General features: G+C 36.3%; 1 protein-coding gene across 2 annotated transcripts in view; it reads left to right on the top strand.

Moving 5' to 3' along the window:
* The window catches only part of FBXL20 (F-box and leucine rich repeat protein 20), a 105,494-nt gene that overhangs the window by 73,370 nt on the left and 16,293 nt on the right, over positions 1–15,831 (top strand). For both annotated transcript variants that reach the window (XM_043584292.1, XM_043584293.1), the window contains exons 5-9: positions 841–935; positions 2,299–2,367; positions 10,882–10,977; positions 12,938–13,064; positions 14,324–14,398. In XM_043584292.1, the coding sequence (XP_043440227.1) occupies positions 841–935; positions 2,299–2,367; positions 10,882–10,977; positions 12,938–13,064; positions 14,324–14,398 (462 nt within the window). The remainder of the gene's footprint in view (positions 1–840; positions 936–2,298; positions 2,368–10,881; positions 10,978–12,937; positions 13,065–14,323; positions 14,399–15,831) is intronic.

The raw sequence follows: 15,831 nt of genomic DNA, 5'->3' as shown, positions 1-15,831 counted from the left end.
GCAAGCAAGCAAGCAAGCACTTAAAAAGATAGAAAAAAGGGGTGCCTGGGTGGCTTAGTCAGTTAAACATCTGACTTCAGCTCGGGTCATGATATCAAGGTTTATGAGTTCAAGCCCTGCGTTGGGCTCCGTGTTGACAGCTCCGTGTTGACAGCTCAGAGCCTGGAGCCTGCTTTGGATTCTGTGTCTCCCCCTCTCCCTCTGCCCTGCCCACTCTGTCTCTCAAAAATAAACATTTAAAAAAAATAGAAAAAAAAAGTTTTTAAAAAGCCTCACATGAATTTACCGTTACACACAGAACGTTCCATTTCTACAGAAAGTGCTTTTAAAATAATAGCCACTGACATTATGCAGGATTCTTATATTTTTCACAGTTGTCTACTCTTCATGGATATAAATGTTTAAAGCAACATGGCCCAGAGAATCATTCAGCAAGCTTTTGATAAGTGTCCATTGAGTCTCTGCTGTATTCAGAGTACTCTAGTAACACTTTGGAGAGGATTCAGAAATAATCAAGGAAGCTAATGTCCTTCAGTAGCTGCAGTTTGACCAGTAGAGCAGCCTACATTAACATAGTGGCATAAAACTACAGAACTACAGAGAACCATTTCCTCAACTAGAGAGTGCCTTACAAATTGAACAAAATAAACAAATAGGGTTTGAGCCTGTTTGGGGTAGATAAGTTAATCAGGAAAGGTTTCTCAAATAAGTTGACATTTCTTTATTGAATTAAGTTTTTAAATCAAGTAGAAGCCTTTGTTTATAGATTATTAAAAATGATGTGTTCTCTTCAAAAACAATGTGGTGGCTTATTTTTGTTTACCTGTTTTTTCTTTACAGGGCCGGGTAGTGGAGAATATTTCAAAACGATGTGGGGGCTTTTTACGAAAGTTAAGTCTTCGTGGGTGTCTTGGAGTAGGAGACAATGCATTAAGGTAAGAACATGATTATTGATTAACTGATCTTCTTGAATAAGTAAAGAATAGCACCATCTCACCCAGAAAAAGCTAAAATAATTTTGTGTATTCTTAAGCTATTCTGAAGCCAAACATACACATATTATTTATAGCACAAAAATGTCCAGTACTGGGATGTATGGTTTTGAGAATAAAACAAGAACAAATACCTCCTGCCAAAAGCCAGATTCCTCATATCATAAATGGTTCTTTTGGAGTCTTGAGTAAAAATTGTTCTTAATTTGTTAACTCAAAGGTAGGGTAATTGTAACCTTGGTCAACAAAAAGATCAATGTTTAAAAGTTTGTGGTTGCCCGAAAAACAAATAATCCAGTGAAGAAATGAGCAGAAAACATGAATAGACACTTCTCTAGAGAAGACATCCAGATGGCCAACAGGCACATGAAAAGATGCTCAGCGTCGCTCCTCATCAGGGAAATACAAATCAAAACCACACTCAGATATCACCTCACGCCAGTCAGAGTGGCCAAAATGAACAAATCAGGAGACTATAGATGCTGGAGAGGATGTGGAGAAATGGGAAGCCTCCTGAACTGTTGGTGGGAATGCAAACTGGTGCAGCCACTCTGGAAAACAGTGTGGAGGTTTCTCAAAAAATTAAAAATAGAGCTACCCTATGACCCAGCAATAGCACTGCTAGGAATTTACCCAAGGGATACAGGAGTGCTGATGCATAGGGACACTTGTATCCCAGTGTTTATAGCAGCACTCTCAACAATAGCCAAATTGTGGAAAGAGCCTAAATGTACATCAACTGACGAATGGATAAAGAATTTGTGGTTTATATACACAATGGAATACTACACGGCAATGAGAAAGAATGAAATATGGCCTTTTGTAGCAACATGGATGGAACTGGAGAGTGTTATGCTAAGTGAAATAAGTCATACAGAGAGAGATAGATACCATGTGTTTTCACTCTTATGTGGAGCCTGAGAAACTTAACAGAAGTCCATGGGGGAGGGGCAGAAAAAAAAAAAAAGAGGTTAGAGAGGGAGAGAGCCAAAGCATAAGAGACTCTTAAAAACTGAGAACAAACTGAGGGTAGATGGGGGGTGATAGGGAGGGGAGGGTGGGTGATGGGTTTTGAGGAGGGCACCTTTTGGGATGAGCACTAGGTGTTGTATGGAAACCAATTTGACAAATTTCATGTTAAAAAGATAAAAATAAAAGTTTGTGGTTGAAAATGAATTTATTTTCATAATTGTGAGTTACTTTTGTATCAACATCCAATATTACCAATAATATCTTTTATTATTTTTTGTAATGCTTAAAATTGTGGCTATTTTGTTTCAAACCTTTAACTTTCTTCCCTGTAAAGGACCTTTGCACAAAATTGTAGGAACATTGAAGTACTGAATCTAAATGGGTGTACGAAGACTACAGATGCGTAAGTATTTTATGTTTTAGAGGGGTGAATCATAGCCCCTTGTTTCCCGCCTATGCTAGCTTTAAATGTGGGCTATTAAATATATTTAGCAAATTTCATTTTGACCTTACAGAGGAAAGATATTTTGAAAGGAGAAAACATTAAAATAGAAATGGCATAAGAAACTAGTTTTGGAATCTGACCCAAGTCCTATCTTGATATTTAAAGTGAAACTTAAAAATTGGAGTCCGTGTATATGCAGTAGGGATACTAATACTAGAAATTACTAGGACTACTTATGTTTCAAGAAGATACTAGTAGCTTTCATTCAAAAGGCAGGGTAAACCAGTAATTCTGTAAAAAAATAGAAAATCTTAAATACATACGAAACAACTTGTGATCATCAATACTGAGAGCATTTGTTAAATGACCCTTTAAATGTGCTATGTCTGTGTCAGGTACAGTATAAATGGAATAAAACAGTTGTTCATCCTTGAGAGCTTACTGTCACAGACCTAATAGATGTGGAAGGTAGACATAAAAAACATTCAGCCCCTGCCCTGCCCTGCCCAATTCAGTCCCAGGTTATCTATTGGTGATATGTATCAAATAACATTTAAATATTATATAGGGAAATTGTTGCCTGTTATGAGATGAAGTGAAGCCATTGAGGAAACATGTTTGTACAGGGAGGGGGGCCAGGATTATTTAGTGAATGTTCCTGTTCGGAAAGGCCTCATGAAAGAGATGGGATCTTTAGAATTGAAACAGAGGGTACAGATTGTTTATTTCAGTACTTTCTTTGAGGTCACAACATTATTAACTTTTACTAAAAAAAAATGTCTGAAAGACAAAAACTATGGTTATTCTACTGTGGTTATTCTAACAAGTATTATTTCTGTGGATTGATTTGACCTTTAACATGAGTAACATATCTAACTCCTCCCCCAACCATGACTTTATACCAGTAGCCCTCCATTTACTTTAGATAAATTACCTGTTTATTTTTTTCTTTTGAATACTTAATATTACAGAGATTAAAATTTTGGCTACTTTGGTAAAAATAAAAGTGACATAATTTACACTAAGAATAATTTTCTAAGAATCTATTCTATATACCAAAGATAAACTGACAAAAATGTAGTATAATTTATGTGCAAAGCTATTTATTTTTACTGTTTGTAATAACCAATACTACATTATTTTCAATAGCAAAATATGGGAAAGAACCCAAATGTCAATCAGTAGAGGACCGTTAAATCAAAGGAATGAGGAGAGTATATAGTATTCTGGAATGATCTCTAGGACATACTGTTTAAATTAAGGAAGCAAACTGCAGAGGAGTTTGTATAAGATACTTTTTGCAGAGCCAGTAAATACCCATGTTTACTTATATTTTCAAAAAGAAACAATTTAAAGATTATAAAAATGAGTAAAAATGGTGACCTGTGGGTAAGAGAATAAACACAGAGACAGGGATGAAAGGAAGACTCTGAAGTATCAGGTTTTGTAGTTTTCCTTTAATAGCTATGTAAATGTTTTACATACATAATTAAAATATGAATTAAGTCAAAAAGAAATCAAAGCAGTCCCTAAAAATTGAAACCAAAATAAAACACATGAACCCAATCATATCAAGTTGGAGCTATAACCACAGAGAGAAATTACTTCTACTGACTTTTGATTTCTTTTTTTTTTTTACACTTGATTTTAGCCTAAAGGCCAAGAAGCAGTAATTTTTTTTGTTTTTTTGTTTTTTTGTTTTGTTAATGTTTATTTATTTTTGAGAGAGTGCACAAGCTGGGAGGGGCAGAGAAAGAGGGAGACATATGGTCTGTGTGTCAACAGTGGCACTTGAACTCACAAACCATGAGATGACCTGAGCTGAAGTTGGATGCTTAACTGATTGAGCCACCCAGGCGCCCCTCTTTTTTTTTTTTTTTTAAGTTTTATTTATTTATTTTGAGAGAGAGACAAAGAGAGCACAGTGGAGAGGGGCAGACAGAGAGAGAATCCCAAGCAGGCTCTACACTCCATGCAGAGCCCAATGCGGGGCTCAAACCCACAAAGTGAACTGTACAATCATGACCTGAGCCAAAATCAAGAGTCAGATAAATGCTTAACCGATTGAGCCACTCCAGCGCCCTGACTTTTATTTCTTATGAAAAGTTTTAAATATATACCAAAGTAGACAAAACAGTGTACTGAACACATCACCCACCTTCAAATTGATAATTGAGAAATTACCACTTGATGGTCAGTCTTGTTTCATCTATATCCCCAAATTTTTCTTACTTTGAAAAAAGTCCTAGACATCATATTATTTTAATCTGTAAGCATATATTTCTAAAAGATAAAAGCTTTTAACATAAGCATGTTAATTTTATCACTCCTATAAAAAAACTTAATATCTTAAAATCATCAAATAACCACTGGCCAGTTCAGATTTTTGCTGCTTCTAGTGACTTCAGAAACACAATATTTTAAACATCATATATAAGAAAAAAGACACAAACTTTAAAAAGCAAAAATGGAGACTTCTGCTTCTGCCATGACAATAAATGCCCTCCTGCCATAAACAACTGTAAAACTGTACAAACCATACCAAAGAACCAGTTTCAGATGTTGGACAATATGCAGCACAGGACTGAGCAATTAGGTGAGCCCTATGACCACCCTGGCTTTCTGCCTGGTGGTGTTTTCCAGATGGTATAAGGAGAAAGAACCCAAACAGAGAACAAGGTTCTGGCTGATTTGAAGAATAAGAGATCAGAGTTCAGGAACACAAAAGTGGCTGGAATTTTTATCTTAAGATGGGAGAACTACTCAAAAAGGCTACAGAAATCTACATTGATCTGGCTGAATAGTAATCTATAAATGGACATATTGAGACCCCACAAAGCTGGGTAGAAAACATCTAAAAGGAAGGAACAATTACCAGGAAACTGTAAACTGAGAAATTGCCAGAGCTTAGGTAAGGCTGAGAGAAGTTCAAAATGAAGAATGTTCATTGAATACCTTGGGGTATTTAATAGAGACTTCAGAAAGGTCACGCCTTTGTAGTAAAGCTAGACTGGACCTGTCCCAGTAAAGGTTAAAAGAAAAAATTCAGGGTCAAATTGATCCATACCTAATTTAGCTGCCTGCCAAGTTAACATTCTTTTAAAGAAGACAACATAGCATGGGGTGCCTGGGTAGCTCAGTGGTTAAGTGTCCAGCCCTTGATTTTGGCTCAGGTCATGATCTCATGGTTGTGAGGTCAAGCCCTGCATTGGAATGCTCTCTCCCTCTCTCCCTCTCTCCCTCTGTCTCTCTCAAAATAAATAAACTTTAAAAATAAAGACAACAAAGCCTAGACACTCAGCATACAGAATTTTCAGCATTCAATGAAAATTACAAGACATGCAAAAAAGCATGAAATGATACCAGAAGAAAAACCAGTCAATAGTAACAGGTCCAGAAATGACAGAGGTTATAAAATTGACCAATAAAAAGGGTTTAAAAATAGCAAGTAGAAACATGCTCAAGAATTTGTGCAAAAACTTAAAGATATTATGGAGATTGAAGTAAAAGGATGAGAGAGGATATACTATTACAATCACTAATCACAGGAAACTTGGAATGGTTAGTAACATGAGATGATGTAAACTTCAGGAAAAGTGTAGATGGAAAAGATACTAGAAAGTAAATGACAAATCAAGTAGACCAAAAAACAGTAAAGCTCTAGAAGACTTGAGCAACACTGTCAATGAACTTGTCCTAATTGACACTTAAACAGAATGCTATACCAGAAAGCATCAGAGTAAGTGTTCTTTTCAAGTGCACTTAGAACATTTAGTGAGACACACCAAATAATGAACCATAAAAAATTTTTCAGTGAATTTAGGATTCAAATCATAGTGAGTGTAGTGCCATGTCCTCAACAGAATTAAAGTAGAAATGAGTAACATTTCTTGAAATTTTGAAAGTTAAATATTATCCTTCAGAATAACATGGGTCCACAATTTATCCATTCATCAGTTGATGGACATTTAGGTTTATATACACAATGGAGTACTATGTGGCAATGAGAAAGAATGAAATATGGCCCTTTGTAGCAACGTGGTTGGAACTGGAGAGTGTTACGCTAAGTGAAATAAGCCATACAGAGAAAGACAGATACTATATGTTTTCACTCTTATGTGGATCCTGAGAAACTTAACAGAAGTCCATGGGGGAGGGGAAGGAAAAAAAAAAGAGGTTAGAGTGGGAGAGAGCCAAAGCATAAGAGACTCTTAAAAACTGAGAACAAACTGAGGGTAGATGGGGGGTGGGAGGGAGAGGAGGGTGGGTGATGGGTATTGAGGAGGGCACCTTTTGGGATGAGCACTGGGTGTTGTATGGAAACCAATTTGACAATAAATTTCATATATTGGAAAAAAAAAAAGAGAACATGGGTCCAAGAATAGATTACAAAGAAAACTAGAAAATATGTTTTGCTGTGTGATAATTAAAACATAATATTTGAAACTTGTGGGCTATTCCAAAGGCAATACTTTAGAGAAAAATGTAGTTTCAAATGCTTATGTTAGAAAAGAAAGGTTTAAAATAGAGGATCTAGGGGTTCATCGCTGGCTCAGCTGATAGAGCATGTGACTCTTGACCTCGGGGTGGTGAGTTCAAGCCTCACGTTGAGTACAGAGATTACTTTTTAAAAAATTAGATGAGATATCAACAAAATAGGAAACAAAAACAGTACTGAAACCAAAAGCTGGTTTCTTGGGGGGAAAAAAAAACCCATATTGACAGACTCAGACGAAGAAAATAAAAGAGAAGACCTAGATTATCAAGGAGAGCACTAAATATTTTACCCAAAAGACAGATTAAGACAATCTGAATAGATCAGTAACAAGTAAGTTCAGTGAATAATTGAAAAGAATCCCATAAAGAAAAGCCCAGGCCCAGATGTCTTCACTGGTGAATTCCATCAAATATTTAAAGAAGAGGGGCACCTGGATGGCTCATTTGGTTAAGCATCTGATTCTTGATTTCGGCTTAGGTCATGGTCTCACAGTGGTGAGATCTAGCCCCACGTTGGGTTCCATGCTAATCGTGGAGACTGCTTGGGATTCTCTCTCCCTCTCTCCTTCTCTCCTTCTCCTTCCTCCACCCCCCAAAATAAATTTAAAAAAATAAACATTAAAAAATATTTACAGAAGAAATAATAGCAGTTTTCAAACTGATTCATAAAATGAAATAGGAAATATTTCATAACTCATTTTATGAGGCCAGTATTTTTCTGATACCAAAGACATCACAATAAAAGGAAATCTACTAATTGTTCTTTCTCAGAAACAGAGCCACAAAAATACTTGACAGAATTTTAGCAAACTAAATCCAGCAACATAAGAAAGGATTTGGAATCATAACCAAGCAGGATTTACCCCAGAAATACAAGTGTGGCTTAATATCTGAAAATCAATTAGATATAATATCTCATAATAATTAGTAGAATAAAGTAGAGGTCAGTAGACTTTCTGAACAGGGCCAGATAAGGAAATATTTTTAGGGCTTCATTGGCCATACAGTCTCTGTCACAGCACCCAACCCTGCCAATATGTTTTACAAAGGCAGCCATAGAGTATACATAAACAATTAAGCATAAGTGTGCTCCAATAAAGCATTATTTCTGTACAATGAGATTTGAATTTCATGCAAGTTTCACATGTCACAAGATCTTTAAAAAATTTTTTTCAACCCTTTGAAAACATCAAAACCATTCTTGACTTGTGAGCCATATAAAAACAGGCAGCTGGTGAGATTTACTGCCCCTTGGAATAAAGGACAGGAACTACATGATCATCTCAGTGTGTGGTGGCCTCTAAAATGGCCCCCAAATAACCCCTGACTCCTAGTACTCACACCCTTATGTAATCTTTCCCCATGAACGTGGACTGGACCTAGTGACTCATTTCTAACAATAGAATACTGCAAAAGAGATTGGATGTCACTTTGGAGGTTAAGTACCAAAGACTGTGATTCTGTCTTGCTCTGCTTTCTCTCAGGGCTGTGGCTCTGGAGGAAGCAGCCTGCCCTGTTGTGAGTAGCTCTGTGGAGAGGTCCATGTAGCAAGGAACTTAAGGTGTGGCCAGCAGCCAGCAAGGACCTGAAACCTATCAAAAACCAAATGAGTGAGCTTGGAATTGGATCTGCTGAGGTCTGCCAACAGCCACCTAAAATAAGCTTGGAAGGGAATTTGCACCCAGTTAACCTTTGAGATGAATGCAACTGTGACCAAGACCTTAATTGCAGCCTGTGAGACATCCTGAGTCAGAGGCACCCTGCTAAAGCTGCCTGTGCCTGTATTCCTGACCCACAAAAACCATGCGATAATAAATGTTGTTTTAAGCTGCTCAGTTTGGGGAGTAATTTGTTAAGTAATCGTAGATAATTAATACATCATCGGATACAGAAAAAAAATACATGGCAAATCCAACACCTATTTGTGATAAAAAAAATTCTCAACAAACTAGAAATAGAAGGGAGTTTACTCAATCTGATCAAAACCATCTATGAAAAACCTACTGCTAACATCATACTTAATGATGAAAGACTTTACCCTAAGGTCAAGACCAAGGTAAAGATGTTCCATGTCACCATTTCTGCCAACATTCTGTTGGAGATTCTAGCCAATGCAGTAAGCTTGAAAGAACAAGAAAGAAAGAAAAGAAAGAAAGAGAGAGAGAGAGAGGAAGGAAGGAAGGAAGGAAGGAAGGAAAGAAAACTGACAGGAAAGAAGTAAACCGTGTTTATTCACAGATAACATAATTCTAAAAGAAGTGCTTGAAAACAGCAAAACATTACTGAAAGAAATTAAACACCTGTATTAAAAGTATACAGAGAACTCTTACAATCAATAATAAGGCAATCCCGTTAAAGATTGGGCTACACATTTGGGTAGATTTTCACCAAGGAAAGAGATGAATGGCTAATAAGCACAGGAAAGGGTGTTTGTTGCACAATTGCACAATAAAACCACAGTGGGATTACAATCCATACCCCCTAACATGACTATAATGAAAAAGAGAGTGCCAGGTATTGGCAAAGATGTGGAGAAACTGGGGCATTCATGCATTGCTGGTAGAAATGTAAAATAGTACAGCCACTTTGGAAAATAGTGTGGTGGTTTCTTAAAAAGTCAAACATAAACATAGTGTAGGACCTAGCAATGCTAATCCTAGGCATCTACCCAGAAAAAATGGAAACACAGGTCCATACAAAGACCTAAGACACATATCTGCCAAATAGAATGTACAACTCTTATTTGGGTCCTAATTTGAACAGGTCACGTTGACGAAGGCATTTATAAGACAATTAGGGAAACTTGGACAGTCAGGTTATCAGATATTAAGGAATTAAAGTCATTATCCGTTAGAAAGATGTCCTGAAATATTTACAGGTGAAATAGTCTGGGATTTGCTTTAATTTTTAAATTTTTTTTTTAACGTTTATTTATTTTTGAGACAGAGAGAGACAGCATGAACAGGGAAGGGTCAAAAAGAGAGGGAGACACAGAATCTCAAACAGGTTCCAGTCTCTGAGCTGTCAGCACAGAGCCCGATGCGGGGCTCGAACTCACAGACCATGAGATCATGACCTGAGCCGAAGTCGGACTGCTTAACCGACTAGGCCACCCAGGTGCCCCTGGGATTTGCTTTAAAATACTGAAACAAAAAGCAGAGGAAAATAGATGAAATAGGAATAGTAGAATGTTAATAAATGTCAAAGCTTAACAATGGTACAAGTGCATTCTGTATTCACTCTTGTGTATATTTGAAATTTTCCATAAGAAGTTAGAAAAATTAAACTGAGAACTTGACTACTGTGGAAAAAGAGCCTTTAAGAAATTCATAAAGCGGGGGGGGGGGAAGAAATTTATAAAGGGGCACCTGGCTGGTCAGTCAGTAGAACATGTGACTCTTGATCTGAGGGTCATGAGGTCAAGCCCCACATTGAGGGAAGAGATTACTTTTTCAAAAAAACATAAAGGCAAGTAGGTAATAATATTACATAACTTAGCTTGTTTGAGCCCAATACTGGTCCTTTACAGTTGCAAAAATCCAACCATTTCATACTGCCATGTAAAAGGTTATCTTAAGCAGAGATTTAAGTGAAAGAGCAGAGACACAGCTTTCAGTCTTCATGTTGCACCACTTGCTGGCAAGTACTAGCTAGCTTTCTGGTATTTCTGTATTTGCCAAATGCATATAGGTCTCTTATCAGCACAGAGTAGTTTGCTGTTAAACATTTCCAAATGAGAATCAAGCACCATGATCCCCTCATGCAAACGCTCATACACAGCACAGCCTTTCTTCTTTGCGAATGGCACCTGCCTCTTCCTCAGCATGAAAGAGCCCAGGATTTACAGCTGCTTTTATTTGGGGTATGGAAATTTTATAGTTCTTATGTACAGACACATGTTTATGAGAATCGTGCATGATTTACTAAAGATGCGTTCCTATTTATTCATTATTTTCTCCTTTTTCCATTTTTCAGTACATGTACTAGCCTTAGCAAGTTCTGTTCCAAACTCAGGCACCTTGACTTGGCTTCCTGTACATCAATAACAAACATGTCTCTTAAAGCTCTGAGGTAAATGTCTTCTACCAAGAATGTCCAATAATCAGAACAAATATACTTATTTTTTTATTTCAAATAACTGAATTAAATTGGAATTGAAGGAAACTATGTTTTATGGATATGTACTATAGTTCAGAATAGATTTTTTGTTTTATCACTTGCCCAAATTACAGGACACATCCAGGTGAAATGACTAGAGGTAACTAGGATTTCTGAACAGACTGGCACAACTTCTACATGAATGATTTGATTTTTATGAGGGCTTGATTCCCGCCCCCCCCCCCCAAATGCCACATATCATTATAGCTTAGTGGCTTAGTGATTAAAGCAGCACTCTGGAGCCAGGTGATTAACCAAGTACTTCAAACAAATATAACCCTCCTGAGTTGTTCCTTTCTATCTCATAGTGCTGTTAGGATTAAACAGTATTATTATTATTTGATAGTATTAGGCCAAATCGTGTAAAAGTTGCCAGTATTTAACAACTTTTGTCTTATAAAAATGACGGCCTCATATAGTTCAACCTAATATATATAAAGCGCTTAGCAGAGTTTCTGGCATACAGTAAGCGCTTGATAAGTTTTGTTTTAATGTTAATGTATTTTTAAAGTACATTACAGAAAATGTACCTTAAAAGGAAGGTGAAATGCTCATTCTCTTTGTAATTTTACTTTTTTATCAGCCTTTTATAAATAATTATAGCCCCATGTATTGGTTATGTTCATGAATAGTAAAAATTAAGCTATTAAAAGAAATGTAGATTTAGTTGAGTGTAAGTAATCTAAAAATATGACTTCCTCTAGAGTTTTCCTTATGAATATTGAATATATGCATTTAAAGCCATTTGCCATGTAGAGTGATAAATAGGATAATGTAACAACACTTACAGTTTACAAAATATTTTCACATAAATGATTTCATTTATTTCAAAACCTTGTGGGGCAGATAGGACACACACTTTATAGTTAAGAAAGTCTTAAAACATTTTTTAATGCCAGGTACTGTGATTTAACCATAAGATGTAAGTAAATAAGGTATCGTTGCTGCCCTTAAGCTGCTCAGAGCCTAGTGGGAGAAAAAATAAACAGTATGATAAGTTCTGTTATAGAAGTGAGTGCATCCATTTGAGGAGAACATAGGAGGGGCTATGGCTGATCTTAGATTAAGAGGAGTTCAGGCCGGTTTCCTAAAGTGACTTGCCTGAAGTCACACTATTTAATGCTGAGGAATGAACTTGAACCAAGATCCTCTGCCTTCGTTTTATAAAACAATTAAAGCAGTATTTTCCTAAGAATGTCCTAGAAGTTGAGATTCTTCCATAGTTCAAGTGAGAAATGAAAGACGAAACTAATATTTGATATAAGGCAGAGATCGAACACAACATATCCTAAATTCAGCCTGTGGAAGCAGTACTCCAGATACTTCACAGATAAGGAAAATTTATAGATCTTTTGTATTTTTTACATAAAAATGTAAATATCCTCATTATTACTCTGATAAGTGATAGAATTATTTGATAAAGAATCTGAATCTAAACTCTTCACTAATTACTCTGTTAACTTGAACAGGTCACTTAATTCCCATTTACTTTCCAGATCTTTTAAAGATGTGATAAGTGCAAAAAGAATATGTTTGGAAAGGATAAACCTCCATAACAGTCTAACATATCTGAAAAACAATATTGTGCTTTGTGCTTACTAGTTTAGCTGGATTTAAGAGAGCCCCTGTAGTGATATAGTCCCACGTGAACACCACAAGTGTTGATAAATATGCTTTGTTGTTTTTGTTGTTGTTGTTGTTGTTGTTGTTGTTGTTGGTTGACTATATTCTAAGTCTATGTTAAGTAAATATATTCTTAGGGGAGAACATGGGACTGTAGCCATTCCCTGACTAAATAGCCAATAAAATGAGACTTTGGTACCTTTGGAATTGGGTTTAGTCATATGTTTGTTTCATTTTGTTTTGTCCTAAGTGAGGGATGTCCACTGTTGGAGCAATTAAACATTTCCTGGTGTGACCAAGTAACCAAGGATGGCATCCAAGCACTAGTGAGAGGCTGTGGGGGTCTCAAGGCCTTATTCTTAAAAGGCTGCACACAGGTAATACTCCATGTAGTGCTTGTGAATGTTAGAAGAACCATGGACTTTGTAGGCAGTCCAAAGATATTGGCTTGAGGAACATGTAGTTGTATATTATTGGCCAAAGATACATACTTACCAAATACTAAAATGTTTTCCTTAGAGTAAAAAAAACCTAAGAATTAACATCTGACCAAAGAAATTTATGAGGGGAGGCAAGATGAGGAGAAAAAATCACACCACACATCCACCTCAGGCAAGAAGGGTCTCTTGCAACTTAATCTGAAAAGGAAACTTGCCATGTTGTCATTGTCTGAGACCTTAAACTGGAGAGGCAAGGAAGCCAGCTTAGTTAGCAATTTCGCTGGTTGTTTAACTACCAGGTTAAATGTGCCAAATATACAGAACCTACGTTTTATAGTGTTGATGTTTACTTCCTGCCAGTCACATTACAAATCCCAACATATTTTGTCATTAAAAATTTTTGCTATCTTCATATTTTACTGTGGAAAAAAAATAAGGAATTGACATGGCAGTGTCTGGAAGGAAATAATCAAAAGTGAGTTTAGAAGTGATTGACAAAGTAGGGCTAGGCTCTTAAGAAATTATTTTACTAATGCTTACTGAAACCATACCTTGGATGCCGTTAAAAGTGCCCTTACTCTTTGACCGTGATGGGACGAGTTCCATTGTTTGAAACAGCGCTTTGAAAGTGAGACTGCCTTAAAACAACAGCTTGAGCTTCTGGTTATTTATGGAATCCTGGAAAATATTGATTGGAATGCACCATTATACATTATAATCAATTACTTGCCATCTGTTCTCAGCACTGTACACATGGCACTGATCTTCCAGCAGCAGATAAACCGGATTCCTTTCTCAGCTCCTGCTCCCAAAAAGTTTGTTTTTAAAAAACTTTATATAGGAAGCATAGAAGTGTGAAAATTATTTTAGCTTCATAATCCCTGAACAAAATGCTGTGAGGCATATTTAATTTATCAGAAGAAAAATCCATAAACATTAGGCAGTGTTTATTTTATCTTTTCCTTGATTTGGTGATCATATGAATTTGATGTGGTTGGAACTGATGAAAAATACTGATAACCATACTAATGATATGAAGTCCACCTTTCTGTGATCACAGGTCATTGTTTCTGATTCATTGTTCTTTGAAATTTGGTTGGCTGTATTTAGAATGTATTAATGAATGTATACATTCCTAAATCTTTATCCCTTGAAATAATGTTAGTAATCATATTTTCTCTTTTTAATCTTTCTAGCTAGAAGACGAAGCTCTCAAGTACATAGGTGCACACTGTCCTGAACTGGTGACTTTGAACTTGCAGACTTGTTTAGTAAGCAGTCCTTCCCACAATTCTTTTGTATTAGTAATTCATATCAGTAATATTGTAAGAGCTTTAGTCATCAAGACCAGTGGTTATTCTACTTCAATCCTGGGGACACTGTAAACACACAGATGATTCTTTGCATGTTTAACAATAGTCACTCCTGAGGGTTTTAACAGAGATAATATAGAAGGTAGCTCTTGCAGACTTCCAAATAAGCGAACTGTAACTCCACCCCTTTTCTTTTTTTCTTTTCAAAGTGAATTATTCACAAACTTCAGTACTTAAAATATTTTTGGTAAATTAACTGCAGTTAGATCAATTAACATCTATCATTGGGTCATAACTATTGGGAACCACTGATCCAAACAGATGACAAGCAAAATGTACTCTTTAAATTTTTAATTTCCAAGTAGTATTCGTAGTTCACATTTGGCTTGTTTAGACTATCAGCTTTTTTTTGTGTCTATCCCCAAACCCCCCTGCATTTTGCTCAGAGAATTTGCTGAAACCACTCAGGTTCCTACAACATTGACAGTACATATTTAGCCTTTCTCTCTTGCCTGGAAAATTACATACATGTGTTGCCTTGGAATGAGAGCCTCTCGTTGCAATGAAAAAGAGTTGATGAGGGCTTTCCTTGTTTTTACTAAAACTTCTTCTCATTATACCCTTCTCTTGTTTGATTACCTGAAACTTGAGAGCATAGTGGTTGTTTAGTTTAAAGGTGACACATAAAGGGCCATATTTTGTGCAAGTGAAGCAACCTCCCCTTTCAAGCCCTTAAGGGATGGTTCTGATAATGATCTGCTCAGGAGGCTCCTGAAGACTGAGTTAAAGGAATGACATTCCTTTTAATTCTGATCACCCCTTCCTTTTAATTCTGACTGTCATAGTTACTATAGAATTTGCCTAATTTCATTTATGAAACCAAAATATTTGGCCTGACAAGAAGAGCTTATACAACTGTTGTAAACATGAAACCATCACCTTACAGTGATAGGAAGAAACTGTTCTTAGGCATCTTCAGATTCTGTACACACAGATACACAGAGATACACTCCATAGATATTTGTGTGGATATATGTTACACACACATTCACACAACCATATAAATACATACCCTACCTACCATTTGCTGTTTTAGTTTCACTTCCTTTATCCTTTCAGCAGGCAGAAAGTGCAGGTGGTAAGCGTAAAGAACCAGTTCTGTCATCAGTTTATTTTACTCTTTCCCTTCACCCAGGTCTTAGGGCATAAGTCATCCCTTCCGTAGAATGTGATGAAATGATTCTCATTCCTAAGACTTCATGTGTCTGCCCAAAACTGTTGAAGTGACCAAAGTACATTCTTGAGCCATTCTCTTTTTCTGGACTAATTTGAAAACATAAAAGTTTAGTAAATTCTATTCTTTCTAAAATTTGAAGTATTGGTACATATGA

Source organism: Prionailurus bengalensis, chromosome E1 (genome assembly GCF_016509475.1).
Source record: "Prionailurus bengalensis isolate Pbe53 chromosome E1, Fcat_Pben_1.1_paternal_pri, whole genome shotgun sequence".
NCBI classification, from domain to species: domain Eukaryota; kingdom Metazoa; phylum Chordata; class Mammalia; order Carnivora; family Felidae; genus Prionailurus; species Prionailurus bengalensis.
The sequence above is the reverse complement of the archived record's forward strand: the minus strand, read 5'-3'. Positions and strand labels throughout refer to the sequence as shown.